Source organism: Oncorhynchus clarkii, chromosome 14, assembly GCF_045791955.1.
Source record: "Oncorhynchus clarkii lewisi isolate Uvic-CL-2024 chromosome 14, UVic_Ocla_1.0, whole genome shotgun sequence".
Taxonomy (NCBI): Eukaryota; Metazoa; Chordata; class Actinopteri; order Salmoniformes; family Salmonidae; genus Oncorhynchus; species Oncorhynchus clarkii.
This window is the reverse complement of record NC_092160.1, coordinates 30,834,719-30,847,339: the sequence shown is the minus strand read 5'-3', so window position 1 is coordinate 30,847,339 and position 12,621 is coordinate 30,834,719. Positions and strand designations below refer to the sequence as shown.

Sequence of the window (12,621 nt, the reverse complement as noted above, 5' to 3'; positions counted from 1 at the left end):
TTGTGACCATAGGCGATGTTGTTGCTGGTGATATCTGGTGAGGACCTGCCTTACTACAACAGGCCTACAAGCCCTCAGTCCAGTGTCTCTCAGCCTATTGCAGACAGTCTGAGCACTGATGGAGGGATTGTGCATTCCTGGTGTAACTCGAGCAGTTGTTGTTGCCATCCTGTACCTGTCCCACAGGTTTAATGTTCGGATGTACTGATCCTTTGCAGGTGTTGTTACATGTGGTCTGCCACTGTGAGGACGATCAGCTGTCCGTCCTGTCTCCCTGTAGCGCTGTCTTAGGCGTCTCACAGTACGGACATTGCAATTTATTGCCCTGGCCAAATCTGCAGTCCTTATGCCTTCTTGCAGCATGCCTATGGCACGTCCACGCAGATGAGCAGGGACCCTGGGCATCTTTCTTTTGGTGTTTTGAGAGTCAGTAGAAAAGCCTCTTTAGTGTCCTAAGTTTTCATAACTGTGACCTTAATTGCCTACCGTCTGTAAGCTGTTAGTGTCTTAACGACCATTCCACAGGTGCATGTTCATTAATTGTTTATGGTTCATTAAACAAGCATGGGAAACAGTGTTAAAATCCAATGAAAATCTGTGAAGTTATTTGGATTTTCACTAATTACCTTTGAAAGACAGGGTCCTGAAAAAGGGATGTTTCTTTTTTGCTGAGTTTATTTTGTTGCCTTAGATCATGTATCATTTGATTTACACAGGGAATTCATAGCAAAGGGGATGAATACATATGCACACACCAGTTTTCAGGGTTTTTTCCCGTAATTTCTTCTTGAAACAAGTTATTTTTTCATTTCACTTCAGCAATTTGGACTATTTTGTGTATTTCCATTACATTAAAAAATTAAAATCTATTTAAATTACAGGTTGTAATGCAACAAAATAGGAAAAATGCCAAGGGGGATGAATACTTTTGCAAGGCACTGTATATTGAGCCACAGCCATTCACCCTCTCAGTTATTATTTTAGCCACAGCCATTTACCCTCTCAGTTATTATTTTAGCCACAGCCATTCACCCTCTCAGTTATTATTTTAGCCACAGCCATTCACCCTCTCAGATATTATTTTAGCCACAGCTATTTACCCTCTCAGTTATTATTTTAGCCACAGCCATTCACCCTCTCAGTTATTATTTTAGCCACAGCCATTCACCCTCTCAGTTATTATTTTAGCCACAGCCATTTACCCTCTCAGTTATTATTTTAGCCACAGCCATTTACCCTCTCAGTTATTATTTTAGCCACAGCCATTCACCCTCTCAGTTATTATTTTAGCCACAGCCATTTACCCTCTCAGTTATTATTTTAGCCACAGCCATTTACCCTCTCAGTTATTATTTTAGCCACAGCCATTTACCCTCTCAGTTATTATTTTAGCCACAGCCATTCACCCTCTCAGTTATTATTTTAGCCACAGCCATTCACCCTCTCAGTTATTATTTTAGCCACATCCATTCACTGTCTTAATTACTATCCATATCAAAGCTGTGGGCTCCGCTCCACTTCACTGACTGTTTTCTGTGCAGCGAGAATCTCTCGGTTCTGTTAAATGCTGATGAGGAACATGACTCTGAAGCCTGCTGTAAATACATGAGCCGAAATGCAAGTAGATTCCTAGCCCGTGTGAACGTTAGATCTGAAAGCATTGGATTAGCAGTATGTTAAACCCTGTAGCGCATCTTGTCTTTTGATAGGCTAGCTGGAATTGTTGCCATAATGCTTACTGTCACTGTGACACCCTTTCAGTTCAGATCTGTGTACGGACTGTCTGTCTAGGGGAAGTGTGTAGGGTATAGGGGTTAGGGCTAGGGGTCGATCTGGGATTGGTCAATGAAATAAGAATGGACTGATGCGTTACAATACTGGACACTTCAGATTACCAGACCATGTGACCTGAACTGGACATCTCTTGTTTTACTCAAATTTAAAAAAACAAACATTTAAAAAGAACATTGACAAAATGCAAGGATTCATACAAAACACATTTTTTTTAGAAGACAACTAATTTACAAAACATTCTCCATCACAAAAACCGAGTGAAATGTTTTAGGAGAGCAGTGCTCGGGTGAAATGACTAGCCACATTATTTACACGTTTGCTTCATTTTTGGCCAGATCATTTAGAACACCAACGAAGAAGAAAAGAATGAAGAAATGGTTTGGTGGTGGTGACACTGTGATGAGGTAGAACACAACTAAAAGACTGTTTGTGCCATCATCCCTGCCGCTCACAGACACTCAGGATTCTCCTCACTATCTGTCTCAACTCAGTCTATTCTGTCTGAAGTACTACTAGTTGGTATATGGCAGACAGAGTCCATGATTCATCTATTTGTCAATTTCCAAGCATTCTCTACGCTATGGGACTACTTCGCCCAATGCAGACCGCAGACACACACAGGCGCTGAAGTTAATCCTGACTGTTCTGTGCGATAGCTGAACCTGGAATTTCCTGTGACTGAACACCTTGAGTGTGGAATATACTCCCTCTTTCTACCTACCTCCCTCCCTCTCTTTTTCTCCCTTTCTCCCTTTATCTCTCCATCCCTCCCTCCTTCCTGCTCTTTCTCCCTCTCTCTCTCTCCCTCCCTCCCTCCCTCCCTCCCTCCCTCCCTCCCTCTCTCTCTCTCTCTCTCTCTCTCTCTCTCTCTCTCTCTCTCTCTCTCTCTCTCTCTCTCTCTCTCTCTCTCTCTCTCTCTCTCTCTCTCTCTCTCTCTCTCTCTCTCTCTCTCTCTCTCTCTCTCTCTCTCTCTCTCCCTCCCTCCCTCCCTCCCTCCCTCCCTCCCTCCCTCCCTCCCTCCCTCCCTCCCTCCCTCTATTTCTGTCTGTCTCCTGCCCTCTATCCTTCTTTCTCTCTCTCTATGCATCAACTCTCTCTCTCTTTTATCTGGCTGTGGTTTCATCAGTGTGAACACCTTGAGTAATAGAATTTAGGAATATTCAGCACTTCATTTTTACTGGAGCACGACTAGAAGAGGAGGATAAAAGGATAACCAATACCTCTCCTCTCCTCTCCTCTCCTCTCCTCTCCTCTCCTCTCCTCTCCTCTCCTCTCCTCTCCTCTCCTCTCCTCTCCTCCTCTCCTCTCTTCCTCCTGCTCTGTCCTCCTCCCTCATCCTTGAGCTGTCCTCTGTTATTCTCTTCATGGCTTGTGCGTACGTGGGTGCCCATGTGTGTGTGTGTTGGCTTGTTGATTAGTCATGCTGTGTGAGTGCTACTGAGTCATTCACACACTGGCCAACCCTCCACAGGCCTGGAGAAACACACACACTGGACAACAACTCAACAGGCCTGGTAGCATCCATTCAGCAATGTGGTCCCCACTCATCTTTCTCCTTTAGTTCCATCTTACTGACTTCTCTTTCGTTAGTCACATGACTATCTCTTTTAACAAAACTCCGCCCCCCACACACTCCAAAGTCTCAGACATACACATCCCTAAAGAAAGGTAATAAATACCTGGAGCATGGCTAACATCCTATCAGGCTGGTGGAATATCACTCGCACGCACGCACGCACACACACGCACGCACGCACGCACGCACGCTCGCACACACACACACACACACACACACACACACACACACACACACACACACACACACACACACACACACACACACAGACGCAGAGCCTGTCCATAAACAGTACAGACCCAGGTAATCTCCATGGGAAAATGAGAGGGTGATGGTGTTGGTGAAAGAGTGGAGGGAACAGTGAGATCTTAGCTTCTTGTGTATTTGTAGGGAAATCTACCAAACACAACAGGTCTGTGGAGTGATGCAGAATCATACTACAGACAGTAAGGCAGCCAGTAGAGGTGTGAGGAAGATACAGTAGAGGTGTGAGGGGAGAGACAGTAGAGGTGTGAGGAAGAGACAGTAGGGGTGTGAGGAAGAGACAGTAGAGGTGTGAGGGGTGAGACAGTAGAGGTGTGAGGGGAGAGACAGTAGAGGTGTGAGGGAGAGACAGTAGAGGTGTGAGGGGAGAGACAGTAGAGGTGTGAGGGGAGAGACAGTAGAGGTGAGGGGAGAGACAGTAGAGGTGTGAGGTGAGAGACAGTAGAGGTGTGAGGGAGAGACAGTAGAGGTGTGAGGGTGAGACAGTAGAGGTGTGAGGGTGAGACAGTAGAGGTGTGAGGGGAGAGAGGAACACACTGTCTGGTACCTGAGCTATCTGGATCCCCAGCAGAGGCCTGACTGACACAAACACACACACACCAGTGGAGGCTGGTGGGAGTAGCTATAGGAGGATGGGCTCATTGTAATGGCTGGAATGGAATCAATGGAACGGAGTCAAACATGGCTTCCATAAGTTTGATGTGTTTACCTCTGTTCCATCTATTCCATTCCAGCCATTACAATGAGCCCATCCTCCTATAGCTACTCCCACCAGCCTCCACTGGCGCTTGAGTTGACTACTGAAGTGTGGTGTGTTGGTCTAGTACCTACTAAACTGTGCTGTGTAGTGATAGTAGTGTAGTGGAAGATACTAAACCCAGAGCACAAGCATCACAACCACACAACAACAGAAGGGTATGGTAGGTTAAGAAAGGTGTGGTCAGTTCAGAACGGTGTGGTCAGTTCAGAAAGGTGTGGTCAGTTCAGAACGGTGTGGTCAGTTCAGAACGGTGTGGTCAGTTCAGAAGGGTGTGACCTTGTTAAAGAGAGGATCAATACTGGGGGGTGTGATGTCACATAGTGAGGACAGGAGGAGAGGACAGGAGGTTAGAGGACAGGAGGAGAGGACAGGAAGTGTGGACAGGATAAATAAAGGACAGGAGAATGGAGGACAGGAGGAGAGGACAGGAAGTTAGAGGACAGGAGAAGAGGACAGGATGTTAGAGGACAGGAGGAGAGGACAGGAGGTGTGGACAGGAGAATAGAGGACAGGATGTTAGAGGACAGGAGGAGAGGACAGGAGGTTAGAGGACAGGAGGAGAGGACAGGAGGTGTGGACAGGAGAATAGAGGACAGGAGGAGAGGACAGGAGAATAGAGGACAGGAGAATAGAGGACAGGATGTTAGAGGACAGGAGGAGAGGACAGGAGAATAGAGGAAAGGAGGTTAGAGGACAGGAGGAGAGGACAGGATAATAGAGGACAGGAGGTTAGAGGACAGGAGGAGAGGACAGGACGTTAGAGGACAGGAGGAGAGGACAGGAGGAGAGGACAGGATGAGAGGACAGGAGGTGAGGACAGGAGAATAGAGGACAGGAGGTTAGAGGACAGGAGGTTAGAGGACAGGAGGAGAGGACAGGAGGTTAGAGGACAGGAGGACAGAGGAAAGGAGGAGAGGACAGGAGGAGAGGACAGGAGGTGAGGACAGGAGAATAGAGGACAGGAGAATAGAGGACAGGAGGTTAGAGGACAGGAGGACAGAGGAAAGGAGCAGAGGACAGGAGGTGAGGACAGGAGAATAGAGGACAGGAGAATAGAGGAAAGGAGGAGAGGACAGGAGGAGAGGACAGGAGGTGAGGACAGGAGAATACAGGACAGGAGGTTAGAGGACAGGAGAATAGAGGACAGGAGAATAGAGGAAAGGAGGAGAGGACAGGAGGAGAGGACAGGAGGTGAGGACAGGAGAATACAGGACAGGAGGTTAGAGGACAGGAGGACAGAGGAAAGGAGGAAAGGACAGGAGGAGAGGACAGGAAGTGAGGACAGGAGAATAGAGGACAGGAGGTTAGAGGACAGGAGGACAGAGGAAAGGAGCAGAGGACAGGAGGTGAGGACAGGAGGATAGAGAACAGGAGGTTAGAAGACAGGAGGTTAGAAGACAGTAGGTTAGAGGACAGGAGGTTAGAGGACAGGAGGATAGAGGACACGAGGATAGAGGACAGGAGGATAGAAGACAGGAGGATAGAAGACAGGAGGATAGAGGACAGGAGGATAGAGGACAGGAGGATAGAGGACAGGAGGATAGAGGACAGGAGGATAGAGGACAGGAGGATAGAGAACAGGAGGATAGAGGACAGGAGGATAGAGAACAGGAGGTTAGAAGACAGGAGGTTAGAAGACAGGAGGACAGAGGGTAAAACATCACACTACAGCGCCAAACAACAAGATGAAATGTATTGGACAGTTTCTGTCAGTCCAGTTTTTCTGGATCAGTCCATGGTCCACTGTCAGGCGTCTTCTCCTTAGGTCAGTAGGTGGTTGAACAACATGGGCTTGTTAAAAGCCAAGTCCCCAGGTTAAAATAAAACGTTAGTCCACTGGTAGAATAATCAATCGCTCCTATCCTTCTCTCTTCAACTCACACTGTATGTAGATGTTCATATGCTTTTCTCCATTTAGGTGCTCCTCCTCTCTCAGACCTGGTAATAAATGTTCTCTCCTCTCCTCCTCTCTCAGACCTGGTAATAAATGTTCTCTCCTCTCCTCCTCTCCTCCTCTCTCAGACCTGGTAATAAATGTTCTCTCCTCTCCTCCTCTCTCAGACCTGGTAATAAATGTTCTCTCCTCTCCTCCTCTCTCAGACCTGGTAATAAATGTTCTCTCCTCCTCTCTCAGACTTTATAATAAATGTTTGCTGGGCTCTGCGGAGGCATCTCCTGTACGATATAAACAGGGTGTCCGTAGTCACCGCTCACTTTCTCGTAGTGAGGGCAGTAGTTATTCTCTGTCCTCAGCGGGATGATGATGTCACTGGGTTCCGTTCCGGCTGTGCCCCCGCTGCCAGGCAGCTTGTTCTGATTGGACAGCGTGCTGAGTGACAGGGCGGAAGGGTGGGGCTGAGCGTGAGAGTGCTTCCGGGATCTCTTCCTCATCTTGATGAGCAGGATGATGAGGAAGAGGATGAGGAGGAGGAAGATGATGCAGCCGGCTCCGATGGCTGAGAACACAGCGACCTTTGACCCCAGGATGCCGTCACTGCTGCTGGAGCCTCCTGACCTGTTGTCCTGGTTTATAGAGTCTGGAGGAGGGAGGGGAAGAGAGAGGGGGGTAGCGAAAGAAGGAGGGGGGGAGAAAGAGTGAGTTTGTACAATGCGACCCATCGTGCATTCAAATACAGAAATATATGTATATGATTATTGTTTTATAGCTTAACGAAATGACGATGAATTCTTCATATTTCTTTAGGGTGATTGACAAGTGCTAATGATGTCATCTAATTGAATTAGTTTCATCAAGGTGACCCTGTAATGTAATCTGTGGTTAACAGCCAACATCACTCAGATTAATAGGATTGATACAGACGAGGCAATAGCTAAGTCTACAGAAAGGTGTTTCGGGGAGAGGCCTGGGGATAGGCCAGGGGAGAGGTCAGGGGAGAGGCCAGGGGAGAGGCCAGGGGACAGGCCAGGGGACAGGCCAGGGGAGAGGCCAAGTGAGAGGCCAGGGTAGAGAACAGGCCAGGGGACAGGCTAGGAAACAGACCAGGGGAGAGGCCAAGTGAGAGGCCAGGGTAGAGAACAGGCCAGGGAAGATACGCACATCTGACTCTGTTTCATTTCTTTGTGTAGGGGGGTGAGAGGGGGTGAGAGGGGGGTGGGAGGGGATGAGAGGGGATGAGAGGGGGTGAGAGGGGGTGAGAAGGGGTGAGAGGGGGTTGGGAAGGACGGTTACTGGAAAAAAAGAGTGACTAGCTCCTCAAGTGACTGAAATCGGAGCAGAATCAAATCTGTTTCCCATGTACAGTGGGGCAAAAAAGTATTTAGTCAGCCACCAATTGTGCAAGTTCTCCCACTTAAAAATATGAAAGAGGCCTGTAATGTTCATCATAGATACACTTCAACTATGACAGACAAAATGAGAAAAAAAATCCAGAAAATCACATTGTAGGATTTTTAATGAATATATTTGCAAATTATGGTGGAAAATAAGTATTTGGTCACCTACAAACAAGCAAGATTTCTGGCTCTCACAGACCTGTAACTTCTTCTTTAAGAGGCTCCTCTGTCCTCCACTCGTTACCTGTATTAATGGCACCTGTTTGAACTTGTTATCAGTATAAAAGGCACCTGTCCACAACCTCAAACAGTCACACTGCAAACTCCACTATGGCCAAGACCAAAGAGCTGTCAAAGGATCCCAGAAACAAAATCGTAGACCTGCACCAGGCTCGGAAGACTGAATCTGCAATAGGTAAGCAGCTTGGTTTGAAGAAATCAACTGTGGGAGCAATTATTAGGAAATGGAAGACATACAAGACCACTGATAATCTCCCTCGATCTGGGGCTCCACGCAAGATCTCACCCCGTGGAATCAAAATGATCACAAGAACGGTGAGCAAAAATCCCAGAACCACACGGGGGGGACCTAGTGAATTACCTGCAGAGAGCTGGGACCAAAGTAACAAAGCCTACCATCAGTAGCACACTACGCCGCCAGGGATTCAAATCCTGCAGTGCCAGACGTGTCCCCCTGCTTAAGCCAATACATGTCCAGGCCAGTCTGAAGTTTGCTAGAGAGCATTTGGATGATCCAGAAGAAGATTGGGAGAATGTCATATGGTCAGATGAAACCAAAATATAACTTTTTGGTAAAAACTCAACTCATCGTGTTTGGAGGACAAAGAATGCTGAGTTGCATCCAAAGAACACCATACCTACTGTGAAGCATGGGGGTGGAAACATCATGCTTTGGGGCTGTTTTTCTGCAAAGGAACCAGGACGACTGATCCGTGTAAAGGAAAGAATGAATGGGGCCATGTATCGTGAGATTTTGAGTGAAAACCTCCTTCCATCAGCAAGGGCATTGAAGATGAAACGTGGCTGGGTCTTTCAGCATGACAATGATCCCAAACACACCGCCTGGGCAACGAAGGAGTGGCTTCGTAAGAAGCATTTCAAGGTCCTGGAGTGGCCTAGCCAGTCTCCAGATCTCAACCCCATAGAAAATCTTTGGAGGGAGTTGAAAGTCTGTGTTGCCCAGCAACAGCTCCAAAACATCACTGCTCTAGAGGAGATCTGCATGGAGGAATGGGCCAAAATACCAGCAACAGTGTGTGAAAACCTTGAAGACTTACAGAAAACTTTTGACCTCTGTCATTCCCAACAAAGGGTATACAACAAAGTATTGAGATAAACTTTTGTTATTGACCAAATACTTATTTTCCACCATAATTTGCAAATAAATTCATAAAAAATCCTACAATTTGTTTTTCTGGATTTTTTTTCTCATTTTGTCTGTCATAGTTGAAGTGTACCTATGATGAAAATTACAGGCTTCTCTCATCTTTTTAAGTGGGAGAACTTGCACAATTGGTGGCTGACTAAATACTTTTTTGCCCCACTGTATATCAGCAGCTGCTGCCAGGAATCTCTCTCAGTCACTTTCTCCCTGTCCACACTTCTCTCTCCACCTTCTCTCTCTACCTTCTCTCTCTACCTTCTCTCTATACCTTCTCTCTCTCTACCTTCTCTCTCTCCTTCTCTCTCTACTTCTCTCTCTACCTTCTCTCTCTACTTCTCTCTCCTCTCTCCACCTTCTCTCTCTACCTCTCTATACCTTCTCTCTCTACTTCTCTCTCTCCTTCTCTCTCTACCTTCTCTCTCTACTTCTCTCTACCTTCTCTCTCTACTTCTCTCTCTCTCATTCTCTCTCTACCTTCTCTCTCCTTCTCTCTCTACCTTCTCTCTCTCTCCTTCTCTCTCTACCTTATCCCTCTCCTTCTCTCTCTACTTTCTCTCTCTACCTTCTCTCTCTACCTTCTCTCTGTCTCATTCTCTCTCTCCTTCTCTCTCTACCTTCTCTCTCTACCTTCTCTCTCTCCTCTCTCTACCTTTTCTCTCTACCTTCTCTCTCTCCTCTCTCTACCTTTTCTCTCTACCTTCTCTCTCTCCTTCTCTCTCTACCTTCTCTCTCCTTCTCTTTCTACTTTCTCTCTCTCCTTCTCTCTCTACCTTCTCTCTCTCCTTCTCTCTCTACCTTCTCTCGCTCCTTCTCTCTCTACCTTCTCTCTCTACCTTCTCTCTCTCCTTCCCTCTCTCCTTCCCTCTCTCCTTCTCTCTCTACCTTCTCTCTCTCCTTCTCTCTCTACCCACACTTTTCATGGGGTCGATATTCTTTAGGTCCTATTTGTTCTGTAAGGTTCAGCTGGGTTCTGTCAGGTTCTAATGGGGTTAGGGTTGTTATCTCACCAGTGTTGCCTGGCTCTCCTGCCCCAGGCAGCAGGTTGTCCTCAGGGCTAGGACTGAAGTCTCCTCCCAGACTGTTGTCGTTCTCTCTCTCTGGTTCCTCTGGTAATACAGGGTCTGGTAGAACAGTGTTGGGGTCTGAAACATAGGACACCGTGATAAATATCTCTGTATGATAGTAATACACAGAGACACACACGAACGTACACGCACAAGCGTGCACACACATATGCACACAAGCGCAAACACTCAGCAGTCTAGGGGACAGAACACACTGACATGGCAAAATGAGGTTAAGAAAATTATATATTTGGTTTTTATTGTTATTCATTATTCATATCTGTAAAAGGCCATAATATGTCTTATTTATATGTCTGGTTTTAACATTACTGCTGAGTAAAGGAGAGCAGAGGAGAGAAGAGAAGAGGAAAAGAAAGGAGAGGAGAGGAGAGGAGAGGAGAGGAGAGGAGAGGAAAGGAGAGGAGAGGAGAGGAAAAGAGAGGAGAGGAGAGCAGAGGAGAGAAGAGAAGAGAGGAGAGGAGAGGAGAGGAGAGGAGAGGAAAAGAGAGGAGAGGAGAGGAGAGGAGAGGAGAGGAGAGGAGAGGAAAAGAGAGGAGAGGAGAGGAGAGGAAAAGAGAGGAGAGGAGAGGAGAGCAGAGGAGAGGAGAGAAGAGAAGAGAAGAGAAGAGGAGAGGAGAGGAGAGGAGAGGAGAGGAGAGGAGAGGAGAGGAGAGGAGAGGAGAGGAGAAGAGAGGAGAGGAGAGGAGAGGAGAGGAGAGGAAAAGAGAGGAGAGGAGAGGAAAAGAGAGGAGAGGAGAGGAGAGGAGAGCAGAGCAGAGGAGAGAAGAGAAGAGAAGAGGAGAGGAGAGGAGAGGAGAGGAGAGGAGAGGAGAGGAGAGGAGAGGAGAGGAGAGGAGAGGAGAGGAAAAGAGAGGAGAGGAGAGGAGAGGAGAGGAGAGGAAAAGAGAGGAGAGGAGAGGAAAAGAGAGGAGAGGAGAGGAGAGGAGAGCAGAGGAGAGAAGAGAAGAGAAGAGAAGAGGAGAGGAGAGGAGAGGAGAGGAGAGGAGAGGAGAGGAGAGGAAAAGAGAGGAGAGGAGAGGAGAGGAGAGGAGTTTGAGGATAAGTCAGCTCTAAAGATAATAGTGTTCATAGAGGGAACAGTTGGTTTATATCTCTAACTGTTGTAGAGGGAACAGTTGGTTTATCAATTTAACTGTTGTAGAGGGAACAGTTGGTTTATATCAATCTAACTGTTGTAGAGGGAACAGTTGGTTTATATCTCTAACTGTTGAAGAGGGAACAGTTGGTTTATCAATCTAACTGTTGTAGAGGGAACAGTTGGTTTATATCTCTAACTGTTGTAGAGGGAACAGTTGGTTTATATCAATCTAACTGTTGTAGAAGGAACAGTTGGTTTATCAATCTAACTGTTGTAGAGGGAACAGTTGGTTTATATCTCTAACTGTTGTAGAGGGAACAGTTGGTTTATCAATCTAACTGTTGTAGAGGGAACAGTTGGTTTATCAATCTAACTGTCGTAGAGGGAACAGTTGGTTTATATCTCTAACTGTTGTAGAGGGAACAGTTGGTTTATATCTCTAACTGTTGTAGAGGGAACAGTTGGTTTATATCTCTAACTGTTGTAGAGGGAACAGTTGGTTTATATCTCTAACTGTTGTAGAGGGAACATTTGGTTTAAATCTCTAACTGTTGTAGAGGGAACAGTTGGTTTATCAATCTAACTGTTGTAGAGGGAACAATTGGTTTAAATCTCTAACTGTTGTAGAGGGAACAGTTGGTTTATATCTCTAACTGTTGTAGAGGGAACAGTTGGTTTATATCTCTAACTGTTGTAGAGGGAACAGTTGGTTTAAATCTCTAACTGTTGTAGAGGGAACAGTTGGTTTATCAATCTAACTGTCGTAGAGGGAACAGTTGGTTTATCAATCTAACTGTTGTAGAGGGAACAGTTGGTTTATATCAATCTAACTGTTGTAGAGGGAACAGTTGGTTTATATCTCTAACTGTTGTAGAGGGAACAATTGGTTCAACAATCAACAGTTGGTTCAATCAACCATGTTTATGTGTCTAAGACAGGACTGGATCGTGTCTACGTGTCTAAGACAGGACTGGACCGTGTCCAGGTGTCTAAGGCAGGACAGGACCGTGTCCAGGTGTCTAAGGCAGGACTGGACCGTGTCTACGTGTCTAAAACAGGACTGGACCGTGTCTACGTGTCTAAGACAGGACTGGACCTTGTCTACGTGTCTAAGGCAGGACTGGACCGTGTCCAGGTGTCTAAGGCAGGACTGGACCGTGTCTACGTGTCTAAGACAGGACTGGACCGTGTCTACGTGTCTAAGGCAGGACTGGACCGTGTCCAGGTGTCTAAGGCAGGACTGGACCGTGTCTATGTGTCTAAGACAGGACTGGACCGTGTCTACGTGTCTAAGACAGGACTGGACCGTGTCCAGGTGTCTAAGACAGGGCTGGACCTTGTCTATGTGTCTAAGGCAGGACTAGA

General features: G+C 46.7%; 1 protein-coding gene across 1 annotated transcript in view; it reads right to left on the bottom strand.

Annotated features, from left to right (window-relative positions):
* Window positions 1–4,334: 4,334 nt before the first annotated feature.
* The window catches only part of LOC139366506 (ephrin-B1-like), a 133,278-nt gene continuing 124,991 nt past the window's right edge, over window positions 4,335–12,621 (bottom strand). Inside the window, exons 4-5 of the mRNA XM_071104044.1 lie at window positions 10,101–10,235; window positions 4,335–6,931 (exon numbers count right to left, since the gene is read on the bottom strand). Of these exons, the coding sequence (XP_070960145.1) occupies window positions 6,525–6,931; window positions 10,101–10,235 (542 nt within the window). The 3' untranslated portion in view covers window positions 4,335–6,524. The remainder of the gene's footprint in view (window positions 6,932–10,100; window positions 10,236–12,621) is intronic.